The sequence below is a fragment of the Phocoena sinus genome, chromosome 1 (assembly GCF_008692025.1).
Source record: "Phocoena sinus isolate mPhoSin1 chromosome 1, mPhoSin1.pri, whole genome shotgun sequence".
NCBI classification, from domain to species: domain Eukaryota; kingdom Metazoa; phylum Chordata; class Mammalia; order Artiodactyla; family Phocoenidae; genus Phocoena; species Phocoena sinus.
The window spans coordinates 91,151,844-91,165,285 of NC_045763.1; the positions used below are offsets into that span (position 1 = coordinate 91,151,844).

At 36.3% G+C, this 13,442-nt stretch overlaps 1 protein-coding gene across 2 annotated transcripts in view; it reads right to left on the bottom strand.

The window, feature by feature from the left end:
- OLFM3 (olfactomedin 3) overlaps positions 1-13,442 on the bottom strand; it is a 195,225-nt gene that overhangs the window by 51,091 nt on the left and 130,692 nt on the right. The window contains exon 1 of one of the 2 annotated variants that reach the window (XM_032641549.1): positions 2,745-2,977. The exons of the other annotated variant lie outside the window; for it this stretch is intronic. Within the exon in view, the coding sequence (XP_032497440.1) occupies positions 2,745-2,873 (129 nt within the window). The 5' untranslated portion in view covers positions 2,874-2,977. Of the gene's footprint in view, positions 1-2,744; positions 2,978-13,442 lie in introns of those variants that run through there. 2 annotated transcript variants of the gene reach the window in all.

Genomic DNA, 13,442 nt, shown 5'->3' on the forward strand with positions numbered 1-13,442 from the left:
TGTAAATCTGTACTTTTTGCCCTCTGCACATCCCACAAACACTCATAAAACAAATTTTAAGACCTACATTATTTATTTATTCATTCATTCATTTTCGGGGGGGTGTATACAGACTTGCAAGCACAGACTTTCAAGCTTATACCATTCGTGCTGTCTAAAGTGAGAATGTAGAGTGAGAGAGTTGAGAAGGGCTGGACACCATAGCTCTACTTGGAAGGGAACTGTCATCCCTTCCACCTAAGGAAAGTGGAGTCCAGGGACATAGGAAACCACCTGAGATGGACAGAGAGAACCTAGTGTGGCACTAGGGACCAGGAGGGGCAAGGAGAGCAAAGGTGGGTGAGATGACTTCCCTGGTCAGGACTGCAGTCAGGTGACTTGCTTCTACCCTTGATTCTGTCATTAACCAGCGAGGGGAAATCTCTTTAGTCACTTAAACATTTGGGGTCAGTTTTCCCACTTGCAGAATGAGGAGGTTGGATTAGATCAGTCATATTTCCAGCTAAGCTCCTGAGAGTTCTAAGGTTTCTGTGGAGGCATTTTGACCAGGGAAAGGGGTTGATTATATGGGGAGGGAACAGATGATAGAGGCACAGTAAATGCCTCCCCCCAATAATTTATTATTTGACCCATGACCTGTTTTATATATTGGATTTCCACCTCAAGATTCATTCAGCAAATATTTATTCTGAATGTATTACGTAAGATTTAATTCTAAAAAAAAAAAAAGGCACTGCTGCCAAAAAATAGTGTAAAAATAACTGGCCTGGATAGTTTCTAAGATCCTTTCCAGCATTAACATTTAATGATCTTAATGTAGGAACTAGATTCATTCATTTCTCACCATGGGAATCCTAAGATATGAGCAATTATCTTGAATAGTTAAGGTGGGGAAATTGCTTCTGTAATATTTGGCACTTCTGTAAAACATGCACGCACACACACTCACACTCATTCACTCACACTCACACACTTTTGCAACGTGATTTCTCCATTCCAGTGAATAACATAGTGTAAAATTTTCTGAACTTTATTTTTTGTCACTCAAAAGGTGACTCAGTCGTGTCAGAACATTTGTAGACCATACCAATATTTTATATTTTTCAACCAAGAGATTATTAATCAGAAGAAATCCATTTTCTTTAAATTACTAATTTAAAGAAAATGGATTTACTTTAAACTCATAAGAGAGCAAGAAGTTCTAAAAAAATCATGCATAATTTTGGAAAGTTGATTCTCCTCCATCAACAAGAAACAGGAAATAACCAAACCAATATCTGTAGACACAGAAAATATACATATCAGAACCAAGGTACCAAGTTTGAAACATAGCTTTTTCATGAATTGCTTAACTAGGTTCATTTCTTGAAAGAGTTAATTCAACAACTAAGTTGTTAAAAATCACCAGGTACTTGAACATTGAGGAAATTTGGCTCAGTAAATATTAAATAATGTAAATTTCTTTGTTTTGTGATTGCTTATTAATGCCATGTCATGGTTTCTTTATAACTACAAATGTCTTTTACACCCTCCTGCCACACACATCATACAGGGAAGGAGGGGAATCTCAATAATGGAGGCACTGAGGTACCATAAGTGGTTCAAGGGAGGTAAAAATATAAAAGCAGGTCAAAGTGTGCCTCACATGTGCTCTGCTGTTGCCCTGAGCACCAGGTTAATCTGGCAAATTATGTAATTAATTTGATCTGCCTCTACTCAGTTAATTACACGTTGATTGACAGAGTAATTATTATTAGTAACTGCAAACATATCTTGAAAATGGAGAGTTGCTTTTTTTTTTTTTTAAGTATCTGACTTTTTCTGATCTGTGGGAGCAGTCCAATGGTAAAAAACAGATAAACATAAAAAGGTAAAGGGCTCTGAATACTAATTGTTTCTGTACTTATTATTTGCTAGCAGGGAAATTGTTTTTCCAGGTTATTCCTTCTATTTGAATTTGTAAGCTTCTATTTGAAGAACCAATAGTTTTCATTTTTATTTGAAATATTTTAGAGTATTGCCAAATAAACCATGAGAAAAGACATTTTTTATAATGTGAGAAGGGTTAAAAAGCCACTAATCGTAGATGAATGAAGACTACAGAGTTAGCCTTGTGACAGGAGAAGAGTTTATGAAAAAATTAAACAATACAGGGAGATGATTTTATCAAGTAAGTTTTCTGTTCGTGATTCGTAGCTCTCTTAAAGGATTTTTTGGTCATGCTTTAAATTGCTGAATTTTTTTTTTTTATTCATTTATGTTTAAAAGAGGTTGGTTTCTCTGACTGAATGCATTTCAGTCACAGGAATTGAATTCCAAAGAAGAACCTGCTATAGTAAAACTAGATTAGCTAGAATATACCCTATAGCATATTCTGTAGGAAAAATTATGGGGATTTTACAGATGTTAAAAGAAGTAAAATAATAAGAAACAAAACATATTTTAAAAGAAAGAATTCTTCAAAACCTCAGAACAATATAAATTAAAGCTTTTCATTAAGAATTTGATGAATCTAGTATTTCCTTTCACAGCTAATTTCTCAGGCAGTTCGTTTATTCTTTGATGTAACTTTAAAGTGTTCCTAAAGGAACATCCATGACTAAAGTTACCACATAAATATTGTATTGTTGAAGAAGACCTGTAAATAGAGAAGCAAAATCTCAGCCTTTGCAGTTTACAAAATAAAGCCCACTGGTTTAATGCACTTACTTCCCAAGACGGCCAAACCCACCGGAGTGACTTACTAAGGTATCTGGCGTTGATAGCCTCGTGGTGTTCAGTCCTACCAAGGATGGGAGAGTTTGGGACATCCAGTTTGATATCATTGCCATGGTGCTAAGCACAGCGCCAAGCTTCAGCAGTGGAAGACTCATTGCTGTGGAGCTAATGAGTTTTCATAGTGACTGATTAAGATCCTGGTTCTGGGCTGGCAGCGGGAGGCGTGACTGCAGCACGCCACCTCTACAGCATGAAAAGATGAAAAGAGATCAACTTCCCAAGCTCTAATCATGCAGGGAAAGCTTACAGAACCTCTTTCCCTCACCCTCACAGGAAGTTCCCTGCTCTTCCCTTTTCCTCCTTTACCAGATACTTTGCTGGATCATCAAACAAAATATTCTTGATAGGGCTTCACTGGTAATTGTTAGAGCAGAGGTTGAAGGAAGGAGGAAATTAGAGCTTTTCCTGCTCCACTATATAGTCAGTTACCATCAACAGAGTTCACTGCCTCTGGGATTTCTGTCAGTATAATCAGCTTCTCTTTATCCTTCATAAAAAAACATAGCACCCTTAAATTGAGGTCTGTCAAAGCGCGCATTTCAAACACCAAATTTAATATCCACAGATTTCTCTGAGCATGGAAAAAGTGCTTTTAGACAAAACATGAAAACAAAGTCTGAAGAGAATATCCAAGATGATTAGATAATTGAGTAAGAAATTATTTTTTATATAGTAACCTAAAATTAGCACTGTTGCCTCTTAAAAAAAATTGTCAGAGATTAATAGCTACTGCCTGTGGAGGACATTGCCCTAGGCACCTTATATGTGAACAGACAGAAAAGGCAGCCTTGGAGAAAAGCTCCTGATAAAGAAATTTCATAGGTTCCCAGTTTTGCTTTTACGAATGAATGCTTAGCAGTTTCTCAGGCACACAGCAAACTCAGTTAACTCTATTTTCACCTTGTGAAGAATGACAGACCAGTACTGCAAGTTTATGTCATGAGAGAACATGTGACATTAAAAAAGCACAAGACTTGGCTTCTGTGACTCCCCAGGGAGTCTGAGGTCTAGCTCCTTGTTCTCTTGCAGTTAGTTGAGTGACTGGCCAGTAAATTAAAACTCCTTGGCTTCACTTTTTTTTTTCCCTGCGATATGTGGGGGGTGGACTCGCTGCTCTCCAAGGCCCCTTCCAGCTGTGAAATTCAATAATCTGTTTATTAGAGTTCTGACGGCAAATGTATATATTGAATTTGCGGCTTATGGGTAATTTTATTATATTCTTTTTACAAATACTGCAAAATTGTCCACATCCAAATCTCAGGTCCCAAATGGAATAAATCAGAGGCCCTTGTCTTATATAATATATGTGGTTTAAAATAAAAATACAGAGAGAAGACGTGAAGGGAAATGTGGGTGAATGAAAATTAAGTGAAAAAGAATCATATGAAAAGGAAAAAAATACTGTTTTGATTCCTTAGGAGAATTCTGGAATTGTTTGTATCTCGAAAGATATGTATTTTCCTTAAACAGTTTTGGCAGGAGAAATAAAGAGAATATCTTTAATAAAATTGAAAGACATATATATTTATAAAGGTGTGTGTGCCTTTATTCTTCAAAACAGCTTTAAACTGGGGTGAATACTGAGACTCCTCAAATCTTCCTTGCATATATTACCTTGAAATCCAGGCTACATTTTTTCTTTCAGAATACATCCAGATGTTTCAGCTGACCCTTATTTTTTAACCACAGTGCCCAGAAAACCAAATATTACGTATTTTTGTCTTTTTCAAAAATCGTGTCATATGCAAAATTTAACATAAAAGCACCATAGTTTATATATTAAACTTAGTATTAAATAACAGCATTCATAGAAAGGACTGTTAAATTTTACATTATTATTACAATATGGCAGTAACAAAAAGTAAAGTGGATATACAAATCTAGTTGTTTGAAAAATTACCAGGAACTCTACCTGACTTTAATAAAGGAGAAGAGTCTCTTTTAAGAGCTTAATTTCCAAAATTGAAAACTAATATAAATGCAATTACTGGATAACTTAAGATGCAACATGGCAGATGGTAATTATACTTATTAATGAGCTATCAATCAACAAAATAATAGCTTCTTTAGAAGAATATAACATGAATATCAGGGGAAACCAGTACTCTTATTTGCAGATTTAAAAGAAATGAAGAAATAAAGAAAAATACAATATAAATGGAAAGCTTCTTGTAATTTCCCAGAGATGCAAATACCTGCACTGAAGAACTGAAAGAGAACAACAGTGAAAGTTTATGATTTGATGATGTTTATGAACAATGTAAAAGCTATAATGTGTGGTTTAAAAAAAAACAGATTTAAATGGCACACATTGAAATAGAAAAGCTTAAATTATAATGATTGTTAGTTATGGGAAATAAAATAGCTATGATTTATAAAAGGTTAAATAGTTTGCATTGCTCTCATAATCTAGTAAATTGATTATAATTTCCATTTTATAAGTTGGGCTCCTGTTTGCAGATGGGGAAGCTGATTTTTCTATGTGGATGTAGCAACCTGTGTTCAGGGCAAGAAACCCAGTGGTTACAGAAGTCCCACAAGCATGGTGTGAATGTTGATGGAGTAAAGTAGCAAGAGACAAGCCTGGAAATACTAGCAGTTACCAACTCCCAGGGCTTCACAGTCAGCCAAAGATGTTTGGATATTATCTTGGATGCAATTCAGGAATTTTAAGCAAGGCTGTGAAATCATTAGTTTTATGTCTGAAATTATTACATTGGCATTTTCATGATGCAGGATAGGCTGATGGGGGTTGTAGGAACAGCAAAGCCTATCAGAGACAGGAACGTAACTTAGGAGCATATTCTCATAGTTCAGGCAAGAGATGACAAGGGCCTAGAACAAGAAACTGTCTGTGGAGCTCAAAAGGATGGATACCGTAAAGAATTGGGGTGAAATCGTTAGTGATTGAATAGATGTGAGAAGTGTGGGAGAGGAAGTTATTGATTAATATATTTATTCATTAGATATTTTATGGTAGAGTGATTTCATGATAAACCTATATAGTAAATATTTAGTAAGCAAATAATTAATGACCAAGAAAGACTTATAGGTAATCTTTTGTAATATTGGCATGTGCTGTCATTGGAATTTTATTTTTCTTTGATCTGGAGCACGAAAGTTTAACATTGCTTTGGTACTCAGTACACTTGCTAGTCTGGGGACTATCTGTATGGTAGGTGTGTGTGTTGTTTTCTGGGGAACATAGCTTGACTAAAAGAATAGGTGAACCAAAGTGACCTCTAGAAAGAGCAAAGTAGACCCTTGCTAGCAAGGAGGAAAAATAGGAAGAGTGGCATAAAGTAGAGGAAGAGGCTTAAAGTTTATGCTAACTTCGTACTCAGTCACAGAGGATGAAGAGAATAATACAACTTTGCTGAGTGACACAAAGTCATTCTGGGTCTCTGGAGCTAATAGTCCAACTCAAAATGGAGAAAAAGGACTGATGTTCTTGCTTCTTCCTTCACTGAGAAGTCAAAGCAATTACAAGAGAACTTCCATAAGGTCCCATTACTCTACCTACCCACCTGCCTCACCTGTGCCCACATAACTCTACCTTTTCTCCTGTTCCACACATAAATTGTTTGTGTTCCTAGGTAAGGTTGATTCCCCCACTCTGCACTAGATGAGTGCCTTTCAGACTATCATGCATAAGGAATTACCAGGAGAGCTTGATAAGACCCAGATTCCTTTGTCCCACCCTGAGAGTCTGACTTATTAGCTCTAGCACAGGGCCAAATAATTTGCATTTCTGACAGTCTCCTAACTGATTCTCATTCTGCCATTCTTGGACCACCTTTGAGTAGACTGCCCTAGATCACATCCATCTCATCAACTCAATGACAGCTCTCTTAATCCTTTCCTCTCTTACTGACATCAATAAATCTTCCCACTTTAATGGGCCATTCACAGCAGGATATAAACACCCACTTATATCACTCATTTTAAATACAAACAGGTAAACAGTAGTTTCTTGATCCTATTTTCTCTCCATTTATTTCCCCTATCACTCACTGTCCCTTTGCAGCATACCTTCCTGAGAGTTGTCTATACTCACCGTCTTCAGTTTCTCTTTCCCTAATCAGGGTTTTGTTCACACTTCTCTACTCCACTGATACCACTTTTATCAAGGCTAGCAATGATACCATGTTGCTAAATCCAGCAGTCAATTCTCAGTCCTCAACTTTCTTGACCTATGAACAGCATTCATCAGACTTTTACTTTATCCTTCCTGAAAGAATTTCTTCAAGGATACCACATCCACCTAGTTTTCCTTCTACGTTCTGACTTACCCTTCTCAGTCTCTTTTGTCGATTCTTCCTCATCTATATGCTAATGACTCCCAAATTCATTTCTTCCTCGCAGACCTCTCCTATCAATTCAGACCTGTATATCCAATTATCTACTTGACATCTCCACTTGGATGGTTAATAGACATCTTAAATTGAGCATGTAAAAAAAAAATGAGCTTCTGATATGCCTTTCCCATCTCCAGCAAACAAAGCAAAAGAAACCAAAAAATTATATACATGTAACCATTCCTATAGTCTTCTTCATTTCAGTTCCATGGTTGAAAAGTTAGATTTCAACCTTAACTTTTTCTTTTTTTTTTTTTGCATCTCTTATCAGTTTCATCATCAGGTCTTTTCATCTCTACTTTCAAAATATACCCAGCATTCAACCATTTTACACCACTCTCACTGCCACCATGCTGCTCCAAAGTCATCATCATCTCTCATCTGGTTTAATACAAGAGCCACTGCTAATTGACCTTGTACCACTTCAGTCCTTTTTTTAACCCCCCAACAGAGTGATTCTGTTAAATTGTAAGATTATATTATTCCTCTTCTTAAAACTCTTTAATAGATTCCCATTTCACTCCTGGTAAAAGTGAGAATATTTAGCATGAACCATAAGGTTCTGCATGATCTGGCTTCCTCTTATTTCTCTGATCTCATTTCTTATAACCCTTCCCTTCACTGGAGTCACTCTGGTTCTTCAGAGATGCAAGATAATTTTCCACCTCAGGGCTTCTAGTCTCTCAAATGTCTTCTCACTTCCTTTTTGTTTTAATTCAAAGATCACTTTCTCATAAGATCTTTGCTGACCACACTATCTCAAATTTCTACACTTTTCACCTGATCATTTCATGTTGTCTTTTGCTGGTTTACATTTTTTCTCCTTAGAACTTATCACAGGTTAGGATCCTATATATTTTAATTATTCATCTTGTTATTTCTTTTATCCACTAGAAATAAAGTTCCATGAAAGCAGGAACGTTGCCTGTTTTGTTCACTGGGGTATTCTCTATGCCTAGGAGAGTACCTAGTACATAGCAGGTTATCAGTAAGTATTAAATTAATGCATAAATTAATATATTATTGTTTTGTTCCTGAACTTCCCTCATTGTAAAATGGAGACCATTTTAAATGCAAAAATTAAAATAGAGCCTCCCCGCTTTGTTGCAAAATGAGCCAGTGTAATATTATTGCATTTTGCATGTGTGTTGTTACGTGTACACGATGAATGTATACCTGAGTAAAAAGATAGTGTAAACTTAAAAGTTAAGAATGCTTTTTCCTTCCAAATTTGATATTTAGAATGCAAGCACTTTTGGTCTAAGCCAAGAAGTACTGTCTCTCTTATTTTGACTTCTCTTGATAAGCCTCAAGTCACTGGAACCCTGAATAAATATATGAAATATATTTCTTCTCTTCCTCTTGCCTTTGGCTAATGAAGTTTGCCTCCAATAACATAGGGGAGGATGGAAGGGACTGTAGGCTATGGAAAGGATGAGTTTAAATAAAATGAATTGGAGAAGATGGAGATCTGAGTGTCCATTCACTCAACTTCCTTTCATTTGGCTCCTGGCAATCAATTAGGGACCACCTGTAGCTCCTAGAATTCAGTGCTTTGCCATTCTTGCCTTGAGGTTTCAGGGTTGTCTTAAAAGTGTTCACTAAAGAAAGAATGTATTGAGTGAAAAACATTAGCAAAGTTCTCTAAAGGGGGGATTTCTGTCTTCTCATCTTTGCCTTCATCTGAGAAGCCGACTGATGCTCTATAAGCCCAGGGGATCCTCTGTTGGCAGCTTTTGTTGCTACTTCAAAGGAGAAAAAAATGGATGTGTGCGGGAGGAATATATTCAGGGCAAACATGGTTTTTTGTTTTTTTTTTTAACTCTGACTTTCTACTCAAACTTGAAGAAGTGAAAAAATATAAATCCAGGATTAGGCTAGAGGAAAGGAGGATGCAAAGTGGTGTGACAGAGAGACCCTCAGACTGTAAGGCAAAAGACTTAAATTTTGCATCACTTAGTCATTGCCTTGCTCTGGGTCGTTCAGCTGGGAAATGGAGAGATTAAATTGAATTTCCTATATAGTCCCTTCCATGATATAGTGCCATACTTAAGAGCTCAGCTTCGATCTTTGCAGTTACACAAGCCCCTCCTCGCTTTCTGCTCTGACACTACTAGACAGCTGGCTGTGTGACCTCCCAGAGCCTCGGTTTCCCTATGTGTGAATCGGGGATAACAAGAGAACCTGATTCCTTAGGAATTTGTGAGGATGAAATAAACATCTACATATAAAGCCCTTATCACAAGATTTGGCAAACAAGGAGTTCTCAATCAATATTTGTCATCATTACTCTAGTGCAAAAGAAGTTTATGTATCTTTTCCCCATATTTATAGAAGAGAGAATAGAGATAGAAATTGTTAGCAATAAGGAAGTAAAGATCACCAAATTTTGTATAAATTACCAATGTAAAGGTTTAGCTTTAAGAGTTTTAAAAGGGTAAAATATTCTTGATTCCAGTGTGCTTGGTTCATAGGGATTGGCTGACAGCAGTATCCTAGAAAGGGTCTAAAGCATACCCATCCCACAGGCCAGCCTTGAGGAGCCACTTGTTTAAGCCTGTCTGCCTGGCACTGTTCTTAGAGCTTTATTTGTATGAATTCATTTAATTCTCACACAAACCCTATGAGGTTGGTATTGTTACTATAACCAGCTTATAGATGAGGAACTGAGGCACTGAGAAGTTAAGTAAGCTAGCCTAGGTCACACAGCTAATTAAGGGCAAGTTCAGTATCTGAACCTCAACTGTCACATTCTAAGTATGCTTTTAAGTATTATGCACACACATATGTGCACACACACACAAAAAAAACACATGCAATAACAGTATTATAGCAACTATTTATTTCAAGTTTAATCTTTTTTTAAATAATTGGAATTATTTGGGGGAAGCATGCAGTTTAGTCATTGCATGCTCTCAGTAAATGAATACTTAAAGCTGAGCACAAAAATTAAAAGTAATGTGTCTTACTTATTGAGTTTATCTTTGAATGTGACAGAGCCAGGTCAGGGAGTCACTGACTCAGGTAAGTGTTCAGTCCCTGCTTCATTTTCATTGGAATCTATTTTCAGGTTTTTCTAATTCACCCAACTTACCAGGGCAGACAAGTGTTAAATTATTGCCAAAAGCTCTTCTGGAAGAAATTGTTTAGAAAGAGAAATCTCAAAGAGGTTGGAAAATTGCTTGGTGATCAGAAAGAAGACTGTTTCAGTGGTAGCGTGAAAGAATAAAATTGGATCTTAAAATGTGCAGTTTTCTGAAAGGTTGTTGTAAGTTGTTTCATAAAACTTATCTCCCTCTTGGAAGTTGAAATGTATGTTTAGCAGGAACCAAAATTCTGGTAGTAGTAAATACCCCCAAACATCAAAGTATAAAAGAATACATTTGTAGCTTGCTTTTTAACAAATTCACATAAACAGCAGGAGCTCTGCAGAGTTAATTTGTACGTAGCAGCATTAGCTACTTATTTGTCAGCATTGTCCCCTCATCAGTATGTGTAGTCAAAGTTGTTTTGTGATTTGAAAGAAAGCTCTAGCAGACAAACATAGTTAAACATAAATGTCTAAAGATCTGGACTTGAAACAAGTCAGGCAAGCTTCATCATTGAAAGAGTCGTGAGAGTTATGTAGTTTTATAAAAGGGGGTTGGAAAAACAGTTAAGGCCAGGTCATTAAAACAACCATCACATAGATGAAGCTGTACAAGCTCATTACCTCATTTGCTTGTCCTTTTATGTTTCAACACATTTAAGAACAACTGACCTTATAAAAACAGTTTTAGGAGGACAGAAGTAACTTGACTTACAAACAGCTCCCTTTGTGAATACTCATCTGAAAGGGGCCCAATGACATATATATGAACTTGACATGGATAAGTAAAGGAAAACTGTTGACAAAGGTTATCTCTTGTTATTGAAGTTAAACAGATGATTTTTTTCTGCTTCCTAATATTTTTTGTTCTCTCATTTCCCAGCTTAATTATGTATTATTTTCTGTTAGAAAAATGTAAGCAGAAGTATGTCATTATTCTCTCATTGACTTTTAAAGGCATTGATCTGTTAAACATTTATTAAGTACATTCTTTGGGCCAGGAACAGTACAATACTGAAAAATGCAAGATTAATGTGGTACAGCCTCATATTTTGGGTAATTTATCAATCTGAGAATGTAACAGACTATAAACAAATATGTACATATGAACTGAATAGTTCCAATCTTATAGAGATATAGTGGAGGATTAAAAGAAAAGGAGATTGGTATCTTCTGGTGAAATGGTCAGGAAAAAGATAGTGCTTGAGCTGGTTTTAAAAGTTTAGCTCTTAATTCTCTTAATTCTTAACTCAGGGAAATGGACAGTGTAGTTTACTATGGACCCAAAAATAAAATAAAATTTAAGTCATAAGGAATTTTGTGCAATGCTTCAAAGAGTAGAGAATTATATTCTTCAGCCCTTCCTTTGTCAATATGCATCATTTGTCCTAGTACATTTTTACCTCTCTTCCAATTAATAAAATAAAATCATGATATTTACTTAAACCATAATAATATAGGGCTATTGAGTGAAAAAAGAGAATAGAAAAAATGAACATTATTGTGAAAACAGCATTTTCCTTGAGAAGGAAGAGAGGTAAATAGAAATATCAAAGCTCTTGAAGGACCTTGCATTATCAAGAAAATTGTACTTAAAATTACATGCACATGTCAACAGGGGGTAGTTTGAATTCTAATATTTACATGTAATATGAGTCATAAAGCATATGGCTGAAAATTTAATTCTAGTATAGATGCTTCTTGTCAAGTGTCTGGTAAAATGTATGCAGATAGGGTATAGCATGAGGAGTGCTGCAATATTTGCCATTATTGAAAGTAGATTGTCTTTGCAGTGCATTCTCTCTCTCTCTCTCCTTCCCTTCCCCTCCCTCCCTCCCTCCCTACTTTTTCTTCTCCCTTCTCTCTCTACCTTCTTTCCTTTTTATCTTCCACCCTTTCTTCTACCCTTTCCTTCTTCTCTCTTCTTCTCCCTCCCTTTATTCTCCTTCCTTTCTTTTTCTCTTTCACTATCACCTACGTGTCCTACACTGAAGTAGGATACTAGTATGGTTGCAAGGGCTCCCCAGGTGATTCTGATGTGTTCCCAATTTTTAACAGCCTAGGCTGTATGGCTACAATTTAAGCACAAATAATTCTAGTATTTTACACTTCAAATTTGGAAGTTTTATGTTTTATCTTTCTACTCATTCAACACTATTTAAAACAAAACAAAATAAACAAAAGTTCCCTTTTCTAAACATTCAAGCTTGCATGCTTAGGCTATGTGGTCGTAAGGTTTTCAAGAGGTTATTGAACTCAAACCTTACTGTGGTCGTAAGGTTTTCAAGAGGTTATTGAACTTAAAACTGGAGACTGCTCATAACTACTGTTCAGTAATGGTAATGCGCCATTCATGTGCACCTCATTTTTCTTCTAAGAGTGATTCAGAAACATGCCCATGATAAAAAATGTGTCCTTTCTTAAATAGTTTTCCTTTCAATAATATACGTATTAATATCAAAATACATGTATAAGTTAGTATTTTTCTATAAAAATTGCGTTTAGAATTATTTGAGGAGCAACGTGTGTTTCATGGTGAATTACTTATGCATTCAATAGGGATTTATTGATCATCCTTTATATGCTAAACACTAAATGCTAGAGATCAAAGATTAATAAAATTCACTCATTTAGGATCTCAGAAACAAGAGAGAAAAACACATATAAAATAATTTCAATATAATGTGCTATGTAATTTGTACAAAATGTAGTAGGACATAAACAGGTTAGTAATGAATTCAGTTTGGGTGGGATAGAAAAAGCTTCAGGAGACTGTGGGTTTAGGTGCATTCAGTAGAATTTCCTAAGTAGATCAGGAAGGAAAGGCCATTCTAGCCCAGGAACAGCATGTGAAAATGTACCACCAAGGTGTCAGAGATCACATGTTCTTTACGGAGCTCTAAGTAGCATGGACTAGGGCCAGTGAAAAGCGCCTGGTGGGGTGGGGGGAGGGAGGAGATAGGATTGGAGAGGTAGCAGGGACCACCAGCTGGTGCTTGCGGCTCTCCCAGGAGATTAGATCTTACTAAAACTAGTCTTTCAAGAGTTGCAGGAAGGAGAGTGATAGCTAACTTGTTTGTTATTTGGGGAAAGATTACTCAGAAAAGGTGCAATAAATACTGGGGAGAGGGGTAAGGAGGAGATTGACAGCTGGGAGAGCAGTTAGGGGGCTGTTTGGATGATCCGGTAAGAACTGAGATGAACAGAGGAAGGATAAC